Here is a 17,295-nt window from a genome sequence, read left to right as displayed (position 1 = left end):
TGTCGGCAGTCAGCCCCTCACAGGCAAAGTGACATAGGGCTACGTCACTAGCTTGTGAGGGTCTAGGGAGCGAGCGCGCCCTGCCGGAGGCGCGCTCTCGCTCCCGCGTGGTCACGGACCCCCCCGCGCGTGTGACCAGCGGACCCGATGTCCGCCGGTCACTCGGCGATCGGCGGGGGAGAGGGAGAATGTCAGGCAGCTTGTGTAAACAAGCCACCTGTCATTCTCCTCGCTGTAAAGACACTGATCACACGGATCTAGTATGTAGATCCGTTGATCAGTGTCCTTACAGCTCAAGCCACAGCCAATCACAGTAGAAAGCACGCCCCTAGGGATACACACAGCCCCTCCCTCCCAAATAAAGTTAACCCCTTCACTACCAGTGTATTTTTACAGTAACAGTGCATATATATAGCACTGATTACTGTAGAAATGTCACTGGTAACCCCAAAAGTGTCACAAATGTCAGTCAAGGGTCCGATCTGTCCACCCCAATGTCGCAGTACCGCAAAAAAAATCGCAGATCGCCGCCATTACGCGTTAAAAAAAAAACAACAAAAATTACAAAAATCTTTCCCTTTGTTAGTAAACGCGATAACTTTTGCGCAAACCAATCAAAATACGCTTTTTGCGTTTTGTTTTACCAAACATAGGTAGCATAAAACAAATTGGCCGGAAATGTTAAAAAATTTTGATTTTTACATTTTTTTGGGGGGAAATTTCATATAAAAAAATGTGAAAAATATTGCTATTTTTGCAAAATTGACGCTCTTTTTTTGTTTATAGCGCGTGATCAAAAAATCGCACAGGTGATCAAATACCACCAAAAGAAAGCTCTGTTTGTGGGAAAAAAAAGACGCCAAATTTGTTTAGGTACAGCGTCGCACGACCGCGCAATTGTCCGTTAAAATCACGCAGTGCCGAATCGCAAAATACCCCCTGGTCGGAATGGGGGTAAAATCTTCCGGGGCTTAAGTGGTTAAGACCTATAACATGCATATTTTTCATCACAGATTCCTTTTTTTGATGTTTTATGTAGTTTGCATTTGGTTCCAAGCTAAGAATGGGTTGATTTTGGAACACTGAACAGCATGGTGGTTGAGTTAATAGCAATCTAACCTCATGGTGCTGGGGTCCTGCATTTTATTCCTATCGGGGACATCTTTGTGGGGTAGTTGATAGGTTTCTGATTGAAGAGTAATCACATCTATGTGTGAATACCATTTTATTGATGCACACATTTATTAAAGATAAAAAAAAAACCTCATGCACCAAATAATTATTTGTATTGTCTTTATCAAGACAGTAGATTGTGTTTTCCTTAGAACTGTAAGACAGTACAAGCATAAAAAACTACATTGAAATAAGACGTTAGTTGCATCAGGCTGGGTTTACTTATTCACTTCCATTTCGAAATGACTATAGATTGTAGATCAGCCTCTAGTCTGCACATTCCTGCTGGTTGTTTGCTATTATAGAAGTGTATTAAATAAAATGAATGATTTTGTTTTGCTTTTTGCACTTTGTGTTCTTATTTTTTTTCTGGTTGCAGCATGCAGCAACTTTTACATTCCATTGATAGATGTTTGATTACTTATTTTACATACTTGCAGAAGCTGTCTATGTTGGTAGTACAACAGTCAACAGATGAAAAATTGAGTTAAAATAAATAACCATTGTCCAAATAATTTACTTTTGAAAGAATAATGGCTAGAAATTGTTTTAAAATACAATAAAAATGGCCAAATTACTTATATTATTTTCTTATTGTTGAAACTTGTTCATAAATTTTTTGTGGTTTGTAGAAAAAATAAATGGATTTTTATTCTCATTTTAAATCAACACTGAGCAAAAATAGGTCAACATAAAGCTGCTTCCCTTGTGGTTAATGGTTTGAAAATGAATGACATAAAATAAAATACTGCTATTTCACAGATGACATTAGGATGTGCTGCAGATCCTCTTCGAAAAGTCTTGTTAGTGTTAGCAAATCAGTAGACATCGATCAGTAGTAGACTCTACTCCATATGGTAAAACAATATTTTGAAAGTGTCTAATGCTTTTAGAAGCTGCCCTACTTAATTATGGAAAGAAATCTCGAAAGAAGACCATAGAATAGTCTCAACTCCAACAATCTAATTAGTCCTCTAGGTTTCAAAATTAAAACTGATGGAAGGTTCTGTAAAAGGAAGCAAGACAATTTGTCTTAGAAATAAAAATCAAACATGTCATAAAACGGGCATCACCCATTGGATTTGGTCATTGATAATCCTCATGATAAGCAATTTATTGCCCAGCAAACTTGGCAATATGGTGCAGGTAGTATTGATCACATCAGTCTTGTGGATTCCAAATCCTGGTGAAGATCATCAGTTGCTGCTGTCACCATGCAGGCTTTCTCCAAGTTAGTGGTGGAATTGTCATCACAGCGTTTGGAGCAAAACCTCTGCCCTTCCTTATCAAGAGCTGTGTTCTAAAAACAAGAGTTAATAATCCATTTATAGCAATAAATAATTCAATAAAAGAAACATGTATCAAATCTACATAAAATGAAGCAATTAGTGTATAAATAGGCATGCACTGTGCAGTGAAAAGGAGAAGTAACAATGACAAAAGTTGTCCTGGTCTTGTTTAGACCCAGATTAGGGATGTGTTGATCTTTTGTCTAACTGACCCCGAGTTTCAGATAATTCTCGGTCACTTGTGACCCCCCCTTAACCCTACATTAAAACCAGTATTTTTATTTTTTCACATATTAGTCTTTACTAATTATGTAATCTGTGAATGCTTCAGCAATAAAAAAATACAAATACTCCCCGAGTAATTTAGATTACATGTAATTATATTAATGTAATATAATGTAATAAGTATATTGTAATAAATGTCCTGGAGGAGTTCTGCAATTTATACAAATTATAATCATCTTTAAATAGTTTTCATGTATAAAACATTTATTAGAAGATAAGACACTATTAGTAAATGAATACTATGCTACAATGTTTGGTGCACAAAAGAAAACAAACACTCATTATACAGAGTAACACTGGACATGGTAGGACAGAAAGGAAGACAAATGTATTTGCATACTCTGTTGCAGAGCTGCTATGTACCTGTATACAACACAGCATTAAACATTGCAACGTAAATGCAAAACATATACAGTATATTAGGTCCATGCGGGGACAGTGGGGGTTACAAGAACAACAATGCCAACACTGCTATTTACCTTCAAAAGAACAATGTACAAAAAATGCATCTGCACTAGGTTACAATGGCCATCTGGAACAATTGAGTATTGTCTGTGATACTTTTTTTATTTGCACTAACATACGATTTTTCAGGATAAGTGTGATGGAACCGACCCACACTGTGCTTGGGTGCTTCCGTCAGAATACTGTTTCCTCCAGTCTTGAACATAGATATCAGATATTATAGCCGCATAACAAACAAGACTAGCCGACAAATAGCTTGTATGAGATCTGGAATGTTTATTTGACAAACTCGCACAGAATATATACCACACAGGAGGACATTCCCCCCCTCCTGATTATATTACAAACTATAACTAGAAACATAATTAACATGCACTAATTACCTTTTCACTTAACCCATGGGCCCCCCAGCCAAAGAGACTCCTGTCACAATAAGCTTTCAGGGTATTTCCCCTTATGGCTGGGTTCTAACTATTGGGATGCCAGCGCGATTCCAGTGCGGGTTCCTGCATCACACTGCCCTATTCGAACCACTGTGGGTGTCAATACAAAGTTATTGACCCCCCCCCCCCAGGTTGGTTTGCAGATTGCAGTGCGAACTGCCAAATAGTGCAGGAATTGTATTGCATAGGTGGATCCGATTAGAGTGCGGATAAAAAAAAAAAGGGTCCTGCACCATTTTGGCGTGAATGTGATGTGAATTCAGCCAATCTGTATGGCTGAATTTGCATCACATGGACATCCTATGTGATCTGCACAGCAGTGCGTTGCAAATCACATGCAATGTCTAACATTGTAATAGTGTGAACCCAGCTTTAAGGTCCAAGCAGTACCTTGAAGAAGGGGACACCCTGAATGCTTGTCCTGAAAAATTGTATGCTAATGCAAATAAAATAAAGTATCACAAACAAAACTACAATAGCTTCTGTCAAAAGTGCACTAATACGTCCACAATCACCTCAAGCAAGGACCATCTGGTAAACTCCCTGCAGTTCTTGTATTCTCCAGCAGGTGGAGTTTACAGACCTGTTCAATTTTCCAATTATGAGTAGCCTTGTACAGAATTTTGTTCCAGTACAACTCATTTAACTATATGTTTAACATAATTTTATTTATAATGTGACTTGAACTAGCTGTGTCTTGTATTATGATAAATAAATGAAATGCTCATATAGTAAATATATATAATAGATTATCTCAGTTTGTCGGTCACTGTTTCCTCTCCTTATTTCCAATGGAACAGGTTATAATGTTATGTATGTGTGCAGCAGATAAAGCATTGCAGATGCAGTTAGTACATACCATTGTCCTGGACCTATGCAGAGGGAAGCAAGGCAGGCGTTTGGAAACAGGAGGGATGGAGGAAAGAAGCAAGGGATAGAAACTAGACTTACTAAAAGCAAAGTCAACAACATGAAATACAATAAAAACAATACTGAATATACACTGCACACAGCATTGCCAGTGTGCATGTTATATTACACACAGCATATTATAACTCCCATTAATTTATAGTGATTTTGTTGTCATTTACATATAATCTATTATGTAGAGATATACCAAAACATCTGCCCATTTTAAAGAATTATAGGGTTCTGTTTGGAAATGCCCATGCATAACCTTGTAGTCTAAAATGAAATAATCTGCTAATTGACCTTCTATTAAAGCTGAACTCCAGGAAAATAGCTAAAAACACAAATTAAATACAGATATGGGAGCTGTTTTACTTGTCAAAAAACTTGTATTTCTGTATATCCAGTTCTGTAAATGACAAATCCATGCCACAGAGAAAACTGTTTGACCTGGCAAGGAAGGAGATTGAAACTTTCTCTGCTGCAGTTTTTACTTCAACAGGTCTCCTCCACACCATCAGCCTAAAGCCCCGTACACACGATCAGATTATCGAAAGATCTGTCGTCCATTTTTTGTGGCATGCTAGTCTGATGTGGAAAGTGAAGAGGTTATTTTCATATGAATTTTCCCGTACTTCAGAATTCTACTTCAGAAGTGATGTCATGTGTTGGATTGCTTTGTATGTGCTCTTTCGTCTCTGAGCATGCCTAGTCTTGCTCTTAAGATTTTTTTCTGTCGAAATCTGTACTAATGAGACGAAAATCGGATGTTGTATTACGGACAACAAAAATTCTATAGCCTGCACATCAGGATTTTGTCAGCCGAAAAGTCTGAGTTGGCTGTCGAAAGCACCAAACTAACAATCCGAAAATCGGCAGATTGGTCGTCGGACGAATTTTCCCTACAGATTTTCTTATCGTGTGTACGGGCCTTAAGACAGGACAATAAGCATGCCCATTTCACTGCAGAAAAACCTGATTGGCTGCCTATGCTGATTCTCCTGCCCCCCTCTCTGAGCTTGGCTGTATCACGTTAAAGGTGGGCATTTACAGTGCTTGCCCTGAAAAACTGAAATGAAATTATGTATTAATTATTACAGGACTGCAAAAATGTGAGGCTGGAGTTCAGCTTTAAGTAACTTTCATATTCACGTCTTTCAGATTTGAAAATGTCCTGAAATCTGCAGTTAGCTTAAGCAGCTGGATCTGGTGTATAAGTAACTTGTGATACATTCAATTAATAATTATGGCTTTACTTCATATAAACGCTCAAACTTCTAACAGGGTTTTGGCAGCATTGGAAAAGGATGCAAGCCAGTTCCATGTAAAGGCTTTTTCCTTCATGTGGAGTTGCACAACATAATAACAGAAGAATCCACTTTAGTGCTACTTTGCTGTCACTGAAGTATTGGCTCAATGCCACATGCAAACTCTTGACTTGTACTAATTACACTGCTGCTGTCAAGTAGTTTTAGTCACTGCAATGCCAACTTGTACCATTCAAAAATAATAGTGAAATCAAAACATGTGAAAATGACAATTACACTTGTGTCACCAGTAACGCAAACAACCTCAAACTTATTAGAAGATCAAAAACACTCCTCACCCAGATACAATATCTGTGATAAAGGAAAATATCATAAACAAAAACACAATAATGTGAATGAGTGATAATTGTCTCGTAAATAAATCTGGTTTGAACAAGTGAAAAGTCCATAAAGATCCAAAGGTCCAAAAGATAGTGAATCTAGTGACACCTCAATGAATTACAATCACCACAAACTCCACCACCGTTGTGTGTCCCCACTCCCATTGCATGGCAACTCACTAGAAAATATAGCCTCCCACTCTCATGGCCAGGCAAATACGCTTGAGTTTGATATGTGGATAGAAAATCCTTTAATCAGCCTGTCTGCTCCTACACCCCTCTTGTAATAATAAACATTTGATGGGGGTACATGTAAACCAAAGGCTCCACTAGTGTAATACAGTTACACACTCTAGTGTTTATTAACAAACTTCCAATACACTCACGTGTTAAAATATTGTTTCAGGCATTATACAAATGTCAAAGATCTGCAATCAGACGCCCTTTTGATCTCACCAACTCCACGGTGGCGTACAGATCATCTAGGGACCATCACTCAATCTCTCTCTGCTGTTCCGGCTGCCATACAGTCATGTCCCGACGCGTTTTGTCACTCCCTACTTCGTCACAGGGGGTCTTTAGTTATTGTGATTCACTTTATATTTGTTTGAGTGTGGGAGATTATTATTATTATTTTTGTTTCACTCAATTATTATTATTATTTTAGTTTGTACCATTATTGATTCTTTTCAGTGACAAAACCACACTGTAAGCTCATTTAAAAGTAGTAATTTTCTTCTTAGGACATCTTATATATAGAAAAATCAGATTTGTATTAACTGTGGGTCCTGATGATATACTACTGATGAGAGCTAATGATATTTACCAGTCACCAATCAGCAATAGTGAGACCACTAAAAAAGAGAGCTAATGACATTTATCAGTCACCAATAAGCAATAGTGAGACCATTAAAAAATGAGAAGAGTGCTGCTTAAGGTAACAAAAAAAGTTACAGTGCTATATGTACTTTGCCTGTACTACGGATGTGAAGCTATTTGGCCTGACTGACTAAAATGTAAAGTAAAAAGTTTGCATGTGTTAAAAATGTTTTAAAAACTTTATGCATGCATTTGTGCAATTGTGCATACCAATACATTGCTGCACATTCCTGTGCTTATATAATTTGTGTGCAAAGTGAACAGACAAAGAGTGTTTCTGGAGGGCTACTATTGTTAGGAGTCATGGTAAGCAGGGGTATTCTACATTACCTGCCAAATGAGGCACAATATAAAAATACAAAAAAAAAAAAACAGAAGAAAAAAAATCTTGAAAAAAATAATTAAAAAACATTTCAATGCCAAATGTAAATAATAGTGACCTTGTGTTGAAAAACAGGAAAAACAAGGAGCATTTAACATTGACCCAGCGCTCTGGTCATTAAATGGTCATTAAAGTTCTTCCTAAGCTTTCATATAAAAAGCTCTATCTTGCTTGTCAGAAGCTAAATTTCACATTTCAGCAAGAGAAACTGAACTGTCCCAATTTCCCACTAAAACACCTGAAATGTAAAGATGGATCAGCTGCATAATGTGCAAGTTGTATATACACTCATCACTTTTTAATTTGAAAGCATATATTTTTGCACATTTATATTGTACAAGCCAAAAAAATGCTTATAACTTCATAGGAGTGGTAACGTTTTAGTGAATTAGGTTTACTTGAAAAAAAAAACATTGCACAACAGGCCAAAATGAGAAATACTAATTTATTTTTCTATTTAGTGAATCAGGCCAATGCGGTTTTCTAACTGTAATGATTGTAAATTCATGTAAATCCATTTAATGTCTTTAAAAAAGTCTTTCGCGTTAGTAGGCTTATCAGAGACAATTGTAAAGAAAGTTGTAAGCCAATTTAAACACCTCCACCAGCAAGGAGTGAAGAGCAGCGTAAAAGATTTGAGCAAGATAAAAGTGGACATGCATGACTTATTCTATTTATTATGTCTATTCTTATAGCTCAGTACATTATGTCTTTATACCAGGCCTTTGCGTCACACTCATCTCCACTTGTTCATTAATGCAAGATATGTAGACCAGAAGCTTCTTGTTACAAGTCAAAATCAAACTGTGAAATGAAATGTAAATGTTATTTTGTAAATTGTAGAGTGACACCAGGAAACCTTATCTACTTTAAAAGTGTGGCAATTGTAGATTTTGAGGTTATGGTATGTAAACATGGGCATTTGTGGTCAAAGCAAAACAATAAGCACTAGAACATATCCTACTGTCATCTTTCAGTCTTCAATCTCAGCAACTTTCATGTTCATAGGCATACTTCATGTATAAATATAAATGTATTCACACTTTGATAAACAAAACCTGGTCTAATAGAAGATAGCCCCAGTGTATTACATATTAGGATGTTGATTCTTCATAAGTGTAACTATATAACTTGGTTTAAATGAAGCATGAGATAACCCAATGTATATGTACCTTAAAGGACTACTAAGTGGTTAATTCTATAATGCTGCTGAAGAATGCAGGAAAAACTCCATTATTCGTATTTTATTAGGACATTGCAAGCTTATAAGAGGCTTCTAGAGATTTGTTAGTGCTTATATCTTGGCGCCTGTTGTATGCACCTATCGCCCCAACCTTCTCTCAGTAGGAAATATGTAAAGACTCCAAGCCTACTACCATTATTTGTCTGCTAGGGTGTCCACTAGATCCTAATTTAGTGCATTCTCCCAAGAATTTTTGGAATTTTTTTATTACCCTCAAAGTACTTATTCACATACATCGGAGTTCTTTAAGCTGAATTTGCTAGTTTGAATTTGCTGAGCTAATCCTACTCTACTCTCCCTAATCTCTACTTTCACCTCTAATTTTTACCCAGTTCTCAAGACAGATGGTTGTTCACAACTATTCTTTCAAAATGATGGCAATGCTGACATCAGATCACATCTTTTTACCTGGAATGTTGAACATATTTTAAGAATATTACATTTTGTTTTAGGGAATTTGCTGGGCAGTCAATTTAGTGGAATCACACTGCTCTTACCCTAAATTGTTTATTTTAATAAAAAAAAATGCCTTTATAAACATGTTATACTCACCCGCGCCTCAGCCCCGGGTTAGGCTTTCTCCGGATCTCCTGTGGTCCCTCATTCCCAGACTGGATTACTCATGAACTCTGACACTGCTTAAGGTAGTGTCTCTTTCTTATATACCTCCAATTATTTCATTACGTAAATCAATATATTAATACAATCCATATTTTCACCTATAGACATATATCCAAGCTCCTGATGAATGGACGGAGGTCCATGAAACGCGTCGAGCCTACGATTACTCAGATATTTTAGCGTCATATTATATATTTTAGACTATGTACACACAGAGATTATGAGGTTTTATTGTACTTATTTAATTCAGAGAGATTCGCATGTGATCCGAGGAAAATTGTATTGTATTGTATCTACATTTGTCTGTACTAGTATTGTACCATGCTATCCACTATATCTCTGTGTGTGTCTATGCAATTATACCCTTATATGTTTTTGTATTTTTGCAATAAATTTCCTTGTCCAGTCAACCTCATTTAAAGTCCCAGACTCTTGCTTTTATTTGATGTTATACTCACCTGTGAAATGGCATTGCATAGAGTAGCCCTGAACTTTCTTATCTGGGGTCCCCCACTGGTGATTCTAGGTCCTCCTCTTCTGTGTCTGCCCCAATAGCCGGGCTGTGTGTGTCTATTGTCACACATGGTGCAGCTTGGCTCCGCCCCCATTCTCTTTTGTTCTCTGCTAATATAATTTGACTGATAGCGAGGGGGGGGGGTGTGGAAGCCACAGCAAATTTTGAAATGTTTTTCACTTAATTGCAGGGAAAAGTTAGACAGTAACACAACACTACCATAGAAGGAGAGGGCCTAAATGTTGAAGGAAGAAAGGACTCTGATAGAAAATTGACTCTCTTCCTGAAAAAAGTCATATTTACTAGCAAATTCAAAGGCACACTGCAAGTGAACAGTACTTTCTATTTTTTCTTGCAATACTACTTTTTTCTTGCATTACAGTAAAGGACTTTAGTTTAAGCCATTTTGCTTGCACCTTTACGTGACAGGACACATTTTGCTTGCACCTTTAGATGACAGGACACTGGCAAACAAATCTGTTGGAAGCCCCCATATAACTCTCCCTACTTCCAGCAAGCAATAGGAAGATTATAAGGGAAATATGCTAGTGACATGTGTCTTGTGCTGTGCTCCAAGAAAACTATTTTACACGCAAGTCAAACATCAAATTTTTGTACAGTATACAGTGTAGGGCTTTAACCTAAATCGTGGGACATCCAAAAGCAGTCCAACTGAGGTGTGGGCAATACAGCAAAGAAATGCTAACAAGCCAGCAAAAAAAAAAAAATGGGCAAAATAGAGTAGACTAAACTCAGAGGGCAGCTTGGAGCACCTTATGACCAAACTAACAACAGATGGGCTTTGGCTTTGAACATCCACCTGGTAAAAGTTAGTAAATATGGAAACAAGGAGACTAGGTGGCAGCGCCAAATCTGGGAAACAGATACCTGATGCTGTAAAGGAAATGAAAGCAATAGTAGACAGGAAGACTTGTATAGCATGTACAACATCCAGACAGTACAGAGAGATTTCTTTAGGAGCAAGACATGGATGGAGGAAACATCATTGGAGAGAAAGTAGGCCCAGGGCCTCAGGACAACCTTATCCCTGTGCAATACGAGGAGTAGGTTTGCCAAAGGAATACCTGATAGCTTCAAAGGTGGACTTCTGCAAGGCTGAAGTAACCACGTTAGGATCTCACAGAGTCACTGGGGAGTGTACCGGGGAAATGATGTGGGACACACCCTGCACAAAGGCTTTCATTAAGGAGAGGCAAGGGGTATTTGAAAAAAAATAAATAAATAGCTAGGGCTGAAATCTGCCCCTTGATGAGTGTTATCCCATTGAGTACTTCCTAGGATGGAATGTTTAGCCGAGTGGTAGGGGGTCCAGCATTGAAGGGACAATTAAATCACCTTAAGCTCCAGGATACTAATTGGAAGCTGGGCTTCCTCTGTCAACCAAGTCCACTGTACGAACATGGTATCCAGGACTCCTCCCTAGTCTGACAGGCTGGCATCCATTGTAAGCATCTTCCAAGCCATTAAGAGAAAGCATTTCCCTGACTCCAGCACTAGATTGCAAATCCAGTACGCCAGGAAGAGTTTTATACAACTAGTCAGACCTAGGGGTCGATCCAGAGTCTGTTTTTCTAGTGCAGCCAAAATGCTGAGTTGTCTGGTGTGAAACTGGGCATACAGGACTGCCTTGAATAAGGCTACCTTTAGGCTCAAAACCCCTATGTATAACTGAATAGATAGGTGGCTCTTGGACTGAGGGATCCAAGCATACAATGGATAAACAGTAGCTTGTTCTGAGGAAGAAAGACCCTGGACAGTGCAGTATCCAAGATCAAGGCTAGGTATTCCAAGTGGTAAGTCGGCTCCAGCACTGACTGAAACTGAGAACCTATCTGATGTTCTGCAGAGTCTGCGCTATCTATCCACTGGACATTTACTGCCAGAACCTAGAATGACAAGTCCACTAGCAATAGATCATTCAGATATCCCATGAAGTGGATACTGTGAAAGCGAAGCAGAGCCAGGACAGGAGTCAGCACCTAGGTGAAGACCCAACATTCTGTGGACAGGCCAAAAGGAAGGGTAGCAAATTGCAAATGTTGGATGCCCACAACAAAATGCAGGTAGTGTTGACGAGATGGGGAGTTGGCAATGTGCAAGTAGGCCTCCCTGATGTCCACCGAGGCCAGAAGTTTCCCTTGCTGAAGGGAGGCAATGACTTACTTGGCTGATTGCATGGGGAACTTTGGAATCTAGAGGAACTGGTTAAGGAGCTTCATATTCAGACTGGCACAAATGCCTCCATTTGCCTTGGAAGCAGTGTACAAGTTCAAGTAGAACCCCTGAAACCTGTCTACAATCAGAATGGGGGCTATAACTCCCTGAGATGGGAGTTGACGGACAGCAACAAAGAGTTATACTCTTCTTTGCAGGGAAGATAGCAAGTTTAAGAGCATAAAGTGGAGTGGAAGTAGGGATTGGAACTCTAGTTGGTAGCCCATTATGTTGGAGGCAGAAACCTGGGAAAACAAAAGCTACTCTGGTGGTTCTAAGGCAAGGCATGACAGCACAGGGAAATAAGGGCCAAAATGGTCTGTTTAGGCTTTTAAGAGATATTAGCATATTGCGCCTTCTCCTGCATGAAATCATTTGATGCCAAAGAAGGGCCAGCACCTTCCTCCTCTTCCTCTACCTCCTCAGTAAATATTGCAGCCTTAAGAAAAAATTTCATAACGGACTCTGGCAATGAGGGTGAAGAGGCTGAATTGCTGTCCCATCAGACTGAGGACTACAAAAAAGTCAAAAAGTTTTCCCATTAACTTAGACACATAGCTGAGAATTCCAGCTTGAACAAACAGGAAAAGGAAAGTGAGAATTCTTGCTTGAACAAACAGGAAAACAAACAAACAGAAAAAGGGAGGTGCAGGAGAAGGGACAATACAGACTTTAGAAGAGGGGAGAGAGTATAAGGGCAGTGATCAGGACTAGCCAATTCCTAGGCCTTTTGGGGAAAGTCAATAGCCACCCCAATACCCAATATCCAAACATGTGCTGGAAAGGTCTGCCCCGCTCCCCCCTATTACCCTTGTGCCTATGATCCATCATGTTTGGGGGGAAGTCTCCAGAAGTGCTTACAAGTACACTGAAGAGCTAAAGGGATAAAGCCAAGCACCAGTACCAAAGATGGCATTTACAGTTTGGGCACCAAGAAAGGGGCTCTAGGGGTATAATAGGCCATACTGCGAATAGCCCAGGTCCCACAGTCTTAAGCTGTAAAACAAAAACAGAAAATATCTCAGTCCAATCAACATGACTGTGACACATCATGTACAGAATTGTAGCAGCTCCTACAGGCTGTGAAAAAGAACAAAAAAATGTTGCAGCCTGTGCTCCAAATCCACGACCATTCATAATGCCGCGATCCATGCTTCCTGCGCCCCAAAGAGATAGGAGCGACAGCACCCTAGGACCACTTAAAAAGGCAAGGCCCTGACTTACTTTTCTCAGTGGGGGAGACCCTAAAAAAGGGCTAGGATACATGCAATTCCTTACGATCCTGGTGGGCATACCCCACAAGTGGGTCCCTCAGAGAGAGGACTCCACAGACAGGTGCACCACAGCCCTGGACTTGTATAGCACCCTGTGGCAAACTCAATTTCTTGGGCCCCATGCCAAGGTGAGTGTCTCAGGCATGCCCCATCTCTTCATCAATGTAGTGTTCAGGGATGGACCCTCAAGGCTCAACCAGGGAGTCAACTAAACAGCAAAGTTTCCAGGAAAAGTCACAATGGTTATGGTGCAGGTATAACTTGATAGAGAAATCTTAAGAAAGAAAAAATTGTTTGCTTCACTCAAGAGAGGAGTCCATCACCTAAGGAAACTAGTAAAAACTGAGGCTTGCTTGAACTGTTTTTTCAGTTCCAGTGTCCCATAACCAGAATTTAATCCACGGTTTACACTAAAGCCCTGTGTCCTACTTTTTTTTTTTTTTTTTTACTTTTTCAGTGTACCACCCCTTTCTTAAAAAAAGAAATCTGAAGATGAGAACTGCTGTGCTCTGTATTAGAGAAAGCTGGTTATCTCTAGTGGTTGCCCTACACAATCACAACTACGTACTGTGCCCAAATCAGTAATGTTACTGCTCCATGCTGGTTGAAGAACAACAGTTCTCATACAGAGAGCAGCAATTCTCATCTTTAGCATTTTGCCTGGGAAAGGGAGATTGGGTGGAGCACTGATAAAACAAAAAACATTTAGACATTAAGAGAGTAAACATTTCTTGCTCCCTGACTAACCTATAAAAATTGAGAGTACAACTGGATGTAAGAATATGATGTAATTAGATAGCCATGTGAATTGAAGCTGCAGCACATATATTATCTACACATCAGTCAAGGATACATACTGCTGCCTCAGTCTGTTTGACTATAATATTTTTTCTTTTTTTTAAGCTTCTCCCCTAAATTATAATAAAAATAAATATTGATTTCAATGGGAGAAGCGAGTGTTCATGCTAAACACAACTCTTAGGGGTGAGGAAGGGGAACTAGAGAATTTTATTGATGGATTAAATAGCGCTGGGGTTGATTCACTAAAACTGGGGAATGCAAAATCTGGTGTAACTGCATAGAAACCCATCGGCTTTCAGGCTTTTTTTTTTTGTCAAAGCTTAACTGAACACGCTAAAGTTAGAAGCTGATTGGCTACTATGCACAGCTGCACCAGATTTTGATTGCTCCAGTTTTAGTAAGTCAACTCCACTGTTATGCTCAGGTCATTAACACATAGGATTCCACATTGTTAAAGGTATTCTTATAATGCTTACTGGAGTTATGTTCTTAATTTGTGATTTCATATTAGGCAATTAAAATTGCATTAATGTTATATTTTCCTTTGTAAAACCCACACAAAGAAAATATAGCAACACCTTATAATATAACAATTCATTATGAGCAAGTCTGATATAATTATAGGCCCGAAACAACACTTACCATGATCACAGACACTGCAGCTGTGGTGTTGTTCCCCTTAGGCACCGAGTTAAAATGCTGTTTTAATTTACCAGTTACTTCTGCCTGCATGTTATTCCCTTGTGAGGCATCATCCTGAAAAAAATAAAGAACATATTATAATGACATATGGCATTTTATAAATACACAGCTTTAGTCTTAGACTCATTACCAGGAACATCTGAGGGTCCAGCACTTGAGAGGGGTGGAAAATGGATGCAATTTGGTGGATCTTGGTGGATTTTCTATGCTACTACCTAATCTGACCTGGAATTTAATCCTAGGTTAAAGTAACACTATAGTCAATACAAATGAAGATGTGAGCCAGACAAAGATATAGAAAATGTATCCTCATAATGACACCCTCCCATTCAAATACATATCAGACCACACCATTGCCCCTGAAAGAGGGAGGACCACATCCTAAAATGCACTTCATGGGTTTATTATGAATAACAATTTCTTGATAAAACACCAGTAATGCATATATTGCAATGTTTGACAAATACAAAGGCAGAAATTCACTGATTTCTCCTGGGCTTTATGTGCTAGACAAATGATTTCAGTGCGAAATCAGCATCCATAGGTGTAAAAAATCGTGTATTTGTATTTTCATTTTTATTTGTGAACATGACGATTCTGAATACACTTCACATTTAGGATGTACATTATTTCACCCTATACCTAAGATACTACAAACGCTTTCCTAAAGGATAAAACAGGACATTTATGATTTGATGACAGCTATATTCCCACACTCAGTTTAGAAATTATGTTTAAGTCCAACTATGTATTACATTTTTAAATACTTGATGCATTATATGTAAATGTTGGTGAAAATCAGTACTTACAGACACCCAGGGGTGGGAGAGAATCTGCTCTGCTGTGAACCTGTCTTCCACATTTACTTGAAGCATACAGCTAATCAGCTCCTGATACGGAAGATAGTAAATACAGTGATTTTATTTTGTACATAGTGCAATGGGTTAGGGCACCAGAGAAATTATTCTGAAAACGTGAGACATTTTGATCAGTTTTAAAAACATAAGACATAATTATAATTATATAAAACTGTAATAATTGCAAATGGAAGTCTAAATCCGCCATAAACAATGAACACTTGATCAGCAGATTTTTTTTGGGGAGTTCAAATGATTATTAAGACCTGGATGATTTGACCTGGATGAAACCTCTAAATGTCACCTGGGGTGTGCCAAAACAAATTATTCTACTTAAAATATTCATAAAGTAACAGAGCGTGGTTTAGAGCAATATGGACTTTATGAAATATGAACAATTCATATGTAGTGATTTAGAAAGTGGTAACACAGGAAGATGACCCTGTGCTGGTTTTTAAAGTTCATTAGGAAATTATTAATGACAAACCAGTGGCTGTTTCCATTGTTAATCTCTTCAGGCCCTTCATGAACACGAGACCTTCAGTTGCTCGAGGTCAGAGATGTCACATCACATCTGCAGAGACACCTCATGCAGGCAACAGAAGCTGCAGCCTAGGTCTTTCCCCACACTGCTAATGAGGGGATTACTGACCTATTAGGTCTCCGTGCAACAATGTGAACATTGGCAAAATCTGAAGACAGTTGTGTCATTTCTTATCCATCAAATCAGAAGCTCTCATTTAATCGGACAAATTAAATTTATTTATTTCTGTGTTTGACAAATCACAATGTACAACATTTTCACTTTCAAACCTTAGCAGAATCGGTGATGTTATCCCAGTAGGGAGAAGGGAATTCCAGCTTCCCAATCAGAATCTGATCAAATAGATCCTCCTGCAGGTTATTGTCACTGTTGGAGAAAACACACACAACCCTAGATTGATCAAAAAAATAATGTCTGATTTGTATATATTATTTAAAAAATTCTGTGCACCTTACACTGAAATTATTACATTTACAAAACCCTGACTCATTATCTGCTAGCTGGAGATGTGGGAATGCTCACGCCCACATGTACTGGACTTGTGCCAAAATATAGAATTTTTAGGAAATAAATCACTCACTGCGTAGTAGATATTACTACCATAACAAATACAGCATCCCCTTGGATATGCTTATTATGTCTGGTGGAGGACCTGCTGCCACTAATGTTAAAAGAACACTTCTAGCCTACCTCTATATTATGCCAGAAAGACTATTGCTATGCTTTAGAAACTACCATCCATGGCTATTTTGGTAAACGGGGTCAAAGCTAACCTGCCATTATAACAAGAAACATAAAAATAGAGGCTGGCTGAATGCTAACTGAAATTTGCCATAATGCAGAGTTAGCATTTACAATCAAACAATGGGTCAACACTCAATTGAAAGTGTAAAATTCAAAAATTTATTTTGACTAAGCATTACAATAATAATGTTCTTGCAGATACCCTTTAAAGACACTAGAAAATGTGCTTTTTGAGAAATTCCTGTTCAGAAAACGCTCAATTACAGGCAAGGCTAGAAAACTATAAC

The 17,295-nt window shown here is 38.5% G+C and overlaps 1 protein-coding gene across 5 annotated transcripts in view; it reads right to left on the bottom strand.

Moving 5' to 3' along the window:
* Nucleotides 1–1,066: 1,066 nt before the first annotated feature.
* DCLK2 (doublecortin like kinase 2) overlaps nucleotides 1,067–17,295 on the bottom strand; it is a 159,035-nt gene continuing 142,806 nt past the window's right edge. The window contains exons 14-18 of one of the 5 annotated variants that reach the window (XM_082258128.1): nucleotides 16,534–16,630; nucleotides 15,673–15,753; nucleotides 14,804–14,917; nucleotides 4,515–4,527; nucleotides 2,326–2,473 (exon numbers count right to left, since the gene is read on the bottom strand). In XM_082258128.1, the coding sequence (XP_082114254.1) occupies nucleotides 2,460–2,473; nucleotides 4,515–4,527; nucleotides 14,804–14,917; nucleotides 15,673–15,753; nucleotides 16,534–16,630 (319 nt within the window). In that variant the 3' untranslated portion in view covers nucleotides 2,326–2,459. Of the gene's footprint in view, nucleotides 2,474–4,514; nucleotides 4,528–8,176; nucleotides 8,278–14,803; nucleotides 14,918–15,672; nucleotides 15,754–16,533; nucleotides 16,631–17,295 lie in introns of all 5 variants that reach the window. The other 4 variants (XR_014225288.1, XR_014225289.1, XM_082258127.1 and 1 more) reach the window with 4 other exon arrangements.

This window comes from Pelophylax lessonae (genome assembly GCF_965119305.1).
Source record: "Pelophylax lessonae genome assembly, chromosome: 1".
Taxonomy (NCBI): Eukaryota; Metazoa; Chordata; class Amphibia; order Anura; family Ranidae; genus Pelophylax; species Pelophylax lessonae.
Note: the sequence above shows the minus strand (reverse complement) of the source record. Positions and strands in the feature narration are given on the sequence as shown.